At 36.7% G+C, this 9,013-nt stretch overlaps 1 protein-coding gene across 1 annotated transcript; it reads right to left on the bottom strand.

Annotated features, from left to right (window-relative positions):
• Window positions 1-6,984: 6,984 nt before the first annotated feature.
• LOC103993480 (uncharacterized) lies at window positions 6,985-7,822 on the bottom strand. The gene is made up of 4 exons (XM_009413567.3): window positions 7,746-7,822; window positions 7,501-7,668; window positions 7,296-7,424; window positions 6,985-7,188 (listed from the first exon to the last, which is right to left on the bottom strand). Exons 1-4 carry the CDS (start codon window positions 7,749-7,751, stop codon window positions 7,135-7,137), a joined length of 357 nt encoding a protein of 118 aa, XP_009411842.2. The 5' UTR covers window positions 7,752-7,822; the 3' UTR covers window positions 6,985-7,134.
• Window positions 7,823-9,013: the final 1,191 nt, after the last annotated feature.

The raw sequence follows: 9,013 nt of genomic DNA, 5'->3' as shown, positions 1-9,013 counted from the left end.
CCGCCACATCCGGCCCTCACGTGAATCTCAAAGCAAACTACTTAACGGTGCGGATGTGCTCCCACCGCAAGGAACATGCGCCAAGCTACGAATCCAGCCCTACATGTACGATTCATCATGCCATTCGCATGTATATATATAAAATAATAATAATAATAATAATAATAATAATAATAATAATAATGAAAGGGAATTCGAAGTCAGAATTTTAAGATATTCTATCAGAATTTTTACTGATTAACAGCTTTTTATTAACGTTACGCTCTGATCAATTGAGCTAATAAACCACACTCACCCACTGAAGGACACATCTCAAGAGTGAAGCTGATGAATTGTTGGTGGGCAATCCGGCAGTAAACAGACAGCTCCACTTTAAGGGACTATAGAAGTTGACGACGTGATTCGAGAAGTCGCAGGTGATGCGAGTAGCAGTTAAGATGTCCGAGTTCAACGACTGCAGCGCCCTCATTGATGTTGAGGCATTGATGACCTCTCATCGATCAGCCTCTCATCTTTGATTTGTTATTTTCATTTTGCTTTGGCCGTGCATGATAAATTTAGGACTTAATATAAATTTATTTTATTTTATTACTCGATTCCTTAACATCGCGTAACCGATAACACAACCTCATCGACACCTCAATGTCACGTGGTTAAAATTTTTTATGTGGCTAATGCTTGAGTGACATCTCATCACAAGATTGAATTGGTCGAATATTATTGTATTTCAGATTTAGTATAGTACGATCATGATTAGGTCGGAGAGAGACATGTCACCCTCCCGATAACCGAGATCGATTGTAAAAGTTTAGCTCTCTTATCTTATTTAGATATCAACGGGATATAATGAAACAAAACATCTTGATACAATTTTATAGGGTTCGATATTAGTCAAACAAATTCAGTATGGACTAAAATCAACCCGAAAATAATAAACTTATAAAAAAATTGTAAATAATCAAATATTAATGTTTGCTTTAGTAATATTATTTACATTCAAACACATGAATATATAATTTTGTCATCAACAGTAAAAAATTATACAAATAAATGTAAGAAAATAAATATGTAATATGTGAATCTAAATATTTAAAAATGTACATAAACTATCTATTTTCTTCTTTATTCGCCACCATCATCATTGGTGAATAGAAGAATTATATGAGGGAGAACAAACGGGAAAGAGATGTAAACATTCGCCTACACGATCTTTCTACCCGTCCCGAAACGATTGGCCATCAGCCGGGCCCCACCTGATCGGCAAATGGCATGCGTGGGTTCACGCTCCTCGCAGTACATGCCTCGTGTGGCATAGTCAAAAGTTCCTCCCTTATCATGTAGAGGAAGCTGTTAGCTCTTTATGGGGTTTGATTAAGACAGGAATGGAATTGACACACACAAAATGTCTGATTTGTGGCATAAGCTGCATGAACTTAGATCTTTTTCTTGTCTATTTCAGCATCCACATTATAGCCTTTAACATTGCTACAGTGATGTGGAATTAAGGATATGGGTAGAAGATTTGTAAGTCTAGAGAGATGTTGTTGATATGTGTAACTCAGTAAGGATGTGTGAGAAAGCATAGTTAGTGGAAGTTCATGTAAAAGATAGTATGTATTATCATGACTTGCTCAGTCCTTAGCTACCTTTAAACATATGTTATACATATGATGAGTACTTTTTATTAGTTTAATCTGCAAAAGTACAATTTGATTTACTATACTTCTACTCCAAACTCATCATAGCATGACTTGATTGATCAAAACAAAAAATTGTGCTTCTCTCTTTTTGTTCATCACCCTATCTTTTTAAAAGAAGGATTTCGATTAACTAACTAATAAATATGTTAAATTAATAATTTTAAAATATAAAATTGAAAAAGAAATCATAGACACTTAATTAGTGGAAAGCAAAATCTTATTTTTATGTATGGGGTTAATCAATCTTAGATAGTCTTTTTCAACGAAGAATCGAGTAATAGAAAATAATTTAAAAATATAATTGAGAAATAAAGATAAAAGAAGAGAAATTATTGTTTTAAGCATATGCATAAATCAAGGTTATTTAGGACCTTATTTACAAAAAAAAAATCATATTGAAAAAATATTATCGTATCGCTTCCTTAGGATATTTTTTATAACTATCAAAATAATTAAATAAATATCTTTAGTTTTAAAAAATAATTCTAATAATGATTTATTTTGACTCTAAAATAATTACATATTAGAAAATTTAGTGTCCCGCTAATCCAATATAAATTTAATATCACATTCGAAGGTGTGAGCTAGTTTGATTGATAAAGATTTTGATTATTTATCGTAAGATAAATTATATTTTCTTTACCAATTGATTGAGACACCATAATCTCAAATAGTTGCATAAGGATTTATTTTCCTTGCATGCATGCTATAAAATTGGACGCAATGAATGGAATAATTCCTGAGAGAGTAGATTTTGCTCAACGCAGAGTAAAAGAGCATGAAATCTGCACTACACTTTCTGCCATGGAACTTTAACTGAGAGATTGTGATTCCTTCCATGATCATTAATCAACTCCATGCTGCATGACATTTCACGTCACGATCACGAGAATCCATGTTGCATGGGATTCCCAACCTTGCATGGAAATAGGATGAGCCCAAGAGGGTACGCAACCTCGCTCATCTCTAACCTTTGTATATATGACACCTGGAGCTGGTAATTAATGCTGTGTAATTGACCTAAACTTGGCCATTCTGAGAATAGAGCTACGACGGCTATGTGGCGATCTCTGAATGCCTGTGCATTCGTCTTCCTTATCGTCTAGATGGATAGATACTGCCACAGCGTTATCATGGCAGCGACACCTGTACTTGATTTGAAGGGGTCGGTGATGTCCATGGCTGCAGTGAATTAGGTCAGTAGAGCGCTCACATATGAACTCAGTTAATCAGTGGAACGACAAAATGAATGCAGACAAGTATATACTTCAAATGCATGACTAAGAGAGAGAGAGAGAGAGAGAGAGAGAGAGAGAGAGAGACAAGGGGGGTGGTTAGCTAAATTATGGCCATGTCCTTGCTGTAGTGTATTGTATGAGACCCACCTAAAAACATGCACTAGCTGGCCATGATGAGTGAGCATTTGCTCCAAAACTTGCACAGGACAGCCTTCTCAATTGACAAGAGTTTGGATGATCCAATGTGATCACATAGAGAGAGATGTCTGCTTTGGTCAAAGATAAGAAGCCCTTGAGATTGTTGCTTCTACACACATACAGAGAGAGAGAGAGAGAGAGAGAGGTGTATGTGTGCTTTAACCTCTTGTCTTGGATAAGCCCAAAGATAAGAAGCTATTGAGATTGTTGCTTTCATACTCACATACACATACAGTGAGAAAAAGAGAGAGGGAGATATTTATCTACATTAGTGTCTTGTGCCAGCTAAGCCCTAAGATGAGAAGATATTGACGTTAATGTTGCTTTCACACATAGATAGATAGATAGATAGAGAGAGAGAGAGAGAGAGAGAGAGAGAGAGAATATCTGGTCTAGTCTCTGTCCCAACTAAGCTCAAAGATAAGAAGATTTTGAGCTTCTTGTCCTATATATATATATATCTCTCTCCCACACAGGTGTATCTGTTCTAGCATCATCCCAGCTAAGCCAAAAGATGAGAAGCTTTTGAGATTGTTGCCTGTGTGTGTAAGAGAGAGAGAGAGAGGTGTGTGTGGCTGCTGTAGTCTCATGCCCCAGGTGAGGCCAAGGATCAGAAGCTTTTGAGAGTGTTAGTGCATGTGAAGCCCACTGTGATTGGACAACTCCAAAGATCTTTCCTCCTCCCAATCACAACAAAAGGACACTGCCGACTGCTCCATCGCCATTGGCATTTGTCAGCTCCCAAGAAAATTCTCAGATGGCTAATCCAAGCCATTGGTGGAACCTTTTCTGAAGCATATGACTTCTGAACATTATTTCATTCAGTCCACATCAACATTTCCACCGAGCACAGCCCACCTCTCGAGCTTCGTGCACCATTATCTCACCTCAGGGTCTTTGTTCCCCTTAACACCTGCAGAATGCAGCAATCTCTTCTCCATCATCTTCTGCCTCGAACCAAAGCACTAAATTAAGATCATAATCTAAGCTCAAACCACAAAGTTTCTGGTGCAACTTGCACTTACGTGGACCAGCTTCTTTGCTGTCTCTACATTATTTTTTCCCTCTTTAATATTCTCATCACGTACTTGCATTTCCTTCACGTCTAAGTTTGGATTACAAGGCAGTCCACTTGCATACAATTTAGCTCTTGTTGTGCCATGCAGAGCTTGGAAATCAAGCTCATCTCATGGGGTTGAATACTTATGGCTTAAATTGGTGAGTTTAGCAATCTAAAAAAAGGTCCATATTTTCCTATGATATTGAAGTTTAAACTGAAGAATCATTACAAGGATGCCATTAATTGTTTTGGTTTTATCAAATACTTTTGGAGATTATAAAGTTTTTATGAGTTCATGAGGATATATATCAATAGATATTGTAGTGATGATTAATGTAAAAGATTAATATGATGGTTATAAGAGAAATAAAATTTAAAAAAATAAAACCTATCTTCTTTTTTTTTTCTGTTTGCTCATCACAGACACAAAATTTCTTTCTTCTTTCTTTCAATTTAGCTTACTTATTCTTTTTTTTCCTTCTTGTATTCCTTCCTTTTTCTTTTTCTTCAATTAAGATCATTAAATTGGCTAGAATTAATCAAGAAAGATCAAGTCTGATCGAGTTAGATTTTTCATTATTTTACGATGATAAGGATAACAAATCATCTTTGATTGAATTGATTATGCAGGTGCATCATACCGAAATCGTTCGATACTATTGAGAGTATAAACCATGATGACAACAACAATTATTTCTTTAAAAATATTTGTTAATTTTGTCATTTTAAGCATTTTATATTTGTACATATTTTTTAACACAAATAAACAAAATTATAAAAAACATATTGTTTTCAAGCTTAGCATGGATTTATATTTCCATGCATCAACTTGTTGATGGAATGCCACAGAACTGGCAGTGTAAAGACACTGGGAGACAAAGAAGTGGAATCATTAAGAGAGCCTATCATATGCTTACAGCATTTGGTTCATTCTGTGCTAATAATGCTGAATATTAACCTAACTGACATTGCTTAGCTTAGTGCTTCTTGAAAAATATCTCTCTGTTTCTAGAAATACTAAGACTGTATATATTGATCATTGATCATTCTCCATTGGAACTGATTCTGGAATTATACTGCATCTTTTCAGAACAATATATAGTTTCCATTTGAACTCCATAAATGAACTTATCCTACTGCTGTTTCTGCAAGAGTTTGAGTGTCTGCCATTTAGTAAGCCTTCTGATACATTTATATAAGCCACTGCTATACAGTAAGACAGTGGTTCAAATGCTGATGAAGAAATGGGTTTTTGTCCAGCACTTCTCTAGCAGTGGATCATAAGATTCTGTTCACTCAGCTGCAAGGACTTGCTAAAGCATAAATAGATGAAAAAGAAGCCATCTCAAGAACAGGTAAAGAGGACTTAAAGTTGATCTATTAGGCCAACACAAAAATCTAGAGTCTATTCTTTGCTTCTAAGAATTCTTAGATAGCAACATGATCATGAGACAGATCTCCACTTCTGCTGTGTCAATTGGATTGGTCTGGGAGTACTGAAACTGGGGGTATTTGGAATCAGCTAATGCCTCCAACTCAATGAAGCTGAGATGCATTTTTTTGCTTCTGTTTCTTGTGTTTTCAGAATTTGCTTGAATGAGACAATGCAGTGTTCATAGTCAAGTAATCAGCAAAAACATAGACTTGCTTCTATTGTGCTGGCTCAGAGAATTCATTGCTTTGAAAAAAATGCATGCACTTGCTTGAATGAAGAAATCTGATATTATTGAACCATGGACATAGATTGGTTTAAGTTCCAAACTACATTTTTATCAAAAATTGGTGAGAATGAAAAAGAAAAATGCATACTGCAGGACAGTCGAAACCCGAGAATATGAATTGGAAAATATCCTAATTCATCTCCTTTCACTAGCATTCTCTGCAATCTTTACTAGTGTCCACCTTTTTCTTTTTGCATCTGTGGATTAGTTCGAGAGACCAGTTCCCTCAAGCCCCACAAGCACTCTATCAGAGACCTTTAAGTCTCTTCTGTAAGACTTCTATCAACTCACTCAACCTTTAATTGGAAGGTGCTTATCATCTTCCACTGAAGATTGCAACTCAGTTCAGTGATCACTCTGTAACAATGTTTGCTTTTGATGCAAAGTGATAGATAAAAGGTAGACATCAAAAGTACGATCAACAGTGTCTGGCTGGAGAGTATGTTGCATAAAACAGGTTAAAAAGATACTCTGAGACACCAAGAAAAAGAAGACTTTGATTTCAGATTTTGTTTCTTGAGCAAGCCACTTTAATGCCAACATTATTATTATTTTGATGCATTACCAGTTGCCATGTGAGAATCAGCAATGCATTACCCAGCACAGATCAAGAGGATTATTAATGATGAAAATTCTGAACATGTTTTTTTGTAAAGTGATCTATTTGTGTGCATCATATCATTAGCCTCTCTTTCTAATTCTACTGGTGTTCATCATAGTGTTGTCCAACTGAGACACAAAATCATCATGTTGATGCATTACATTCTTCTGAAAACAATGAACAGTCACTACCAGATGTATCAAATTGAAGACAGAAAACAAACTACTGTTCTAACATAAACCGAATTGGAAATTTGACAATATTTTTGGGCATCAAACTCTTTGATCATTAACAATTCAAGCAGTGTTAGTTCAGCAACATATTATTAATTTCTACTGATTGATTTCAGAAAAACTAAGGAAAGTGTCCTTCAGAGATCAAAGAAATTTTACATCAAATAAATTAATAAATTAAATAAGTCAGATGATTCCAATGAACAATGCCATGTATTTCCCTCAGAAAACACACTTCTGAGTAGCTAATAGCTTCTTTCATTTCACTTAATTCAGAAATAATACATTCTCACAACAGAGTGTGCAACACTCATTTCACAAGCAAGAAAGATAAACACATTCTCTAGGAAGCTACTCTCTTCTTCTCTAGCAATAATTCCCAGTCATGCAATGCAGTTGAGGCAGCGACACCCTGCGCAAAAATTCCACAACTTCTTCTGCAGAGAGAGAGAGAGTGAGTGAGTGAGTGATATTCTCCAAAATCAGAAAAAGAATAGTGTTTCCCAACATATTCAGATTGACTGTAGCTGAAGAATTTACTTGCCTTCTTTGGCAGTTGATAGAGGAGCTGTGGAGGTATCTTGTAAAGGTCCTCATCAACGGGCTTGGGCTTCCTAACCTTCTCCTTCTTGTAGTTTCTCTTCTTCCTTGCTCCATCTCTTCCCTTCTTTCCCTTCAGGACAACGAACAATGTAAGGACAAACCCAAGCCAACCAAACCGACAAAACAAATCTATGTCAAGATCCGACCTTTCTTCTCAGCATCTCAAAGAGATCCTCACCGTCTCCTTCAAAGAAACGAGCTCTTATCAGACCATATTCCCTCGCTGTTTCAAAGTACTGGGAGATTGGGATGTCATCGTACAAGTTGAAGTTCCAATGACCAAATGCCGGTACCTTGTACCTTGTCATCGCATTCTGTGTACATAACCAAAACATGGAAGTATTATAGACTACACAAACTAATGGTGGAGATGCTGAAGTCCTCGGCTTACCTCCATTTCTTCTAAGAGGAGAGGAGAGGTAGGGAACTGAGGCAAGCGCTGGCGTTTCGAATGTTTATATAGACGAAGACGTGATGGAGAAAGGACTGAAGAATGGTAGGTAGCTATGGAAGGGAAGGTGGTGTGACTGCTTTTAAGTCTGTGGTCTGATTTCAGAACAGCAACCGCGGCGTCTTGCTGCTACTGGTGCTCTGTTCATGCTTGGAGATTCGAGAAAGGTGAGGAGCGCGGACCGTCGTCGAGGAGGAGCTGATGGGAGGCTTTCGACTGTTCTGCTGCAGCTTCACCAGGCTCGACGTGTATATGTTGCATCATAGCCGTCCACATGTTTTCGTGGAATCAACTCCCCCGTTGGTTGTCTGATTCTACGCACCAAATATCTTGTTATCACCCATCCTTGACGGCTTCAAAATAAAATATTTTACAAAGCTAGAACTAATATTTTACCGAAGATGAAGTTATAAACTAAATCTAAAAATTGGTTTGACATGATAATATTTTTGTAGTCTCATGATTTTATAAGTTTTGTTACTTGGAAGAGTTAACGTACTTTGATTCGATCTTGAAGGCATAGATCCATCCAGGAGGTTGAGCTAGGACTAATGATATAGTCTCCTCGAGATGGCAGGTGGACTCCCGATACATTAATGGCTCACGGTGGTTGACTCGTGGTCTCCTCGAAGTGTAACTTATTTGTTGGAGGGAGTTTGGGATCGTCTCGAGGTGTGCCTTAGTCTTTCGGAACCACTTAGTGTCACTCTTAAATATGCCTGGGTCTTGCATACTCGATCAACATCGGGGGATGTCTCAAGCCTATCTCTCCGATGCTTAAGTCAGTGGAAATGGTTTAATAAGGTTATGGATAGTTGAGTTTTATACATAGGCTATCAATAGCATGAAACTAGCAATCAGTTAGTGTGCCTCTTACCTTATGAGCAAATTATTGATGATAATAACTAACAAACGTGTCTTATAAATAATTATATCAGGGTAGAATGTTCGTAATAATATGATTTATCAAGGCTCTTAGCTTATCCGGAATAGACCGTTCGTTTGAAAGGTAGGGCTGTTATTTTTTTTATCAACAATATAAATAAATGCGGCTTGAAAGGTTTTCAAAAGATATAAACTATGTTCGAAAAATATATAAGTAATTCGTATAATTTTAGGGAAGTACATGTAAAAAGAGCCTCCCTTTCTCTATTGCTCAAATGTGTCGTGGATAGATCTGGACCGTCCATTAATTATGGATCTTCGCC

The sequence above is a fragment of the Musa acuminata genome, chromosome BXJ3-8, assembly GCF_036884655.1.
Source record: "Musa acuminata AAA Group cultivar baxijiao chromosome BXJ3-8, Cavendish_Baxijiao_AAA, whole genome shotgun sequence".
Taxonomy (NCBI): Eukaryota; Viridiplantae; Streptophyta; class Magnoliopsida; order Zingiberales; family Musaceae; genus Musa; species Musa acuminata.
Note: the sequence above shows the minus strand (reverse complement) of the source record. Positions and strands in the feature narration are given on the sequence as shown.

What these genes read in the sequence shown, in the direction of transcription:
- LOC103993480 (XM_009413567.3), bottom strand. An exon ending in TTGAGATGCTGAGAAGAAAG is followed by an intron (nt 7,425 to 7,500) that starts GTCGGATCTTGA and finishes GTTGTCCTGAAG; the next exon opens with GGAAAGAAGGGAAGAGATGG. An exon ending in TCTATCAACTGCCAAAGAAG is followed by an intron (nt 7,189 to 7,295) that starts GCAAGTAAATTC and finishes CTCTCTCTGCAG; the next exon opens with AAGAAGTTGTGGAATTTTTG.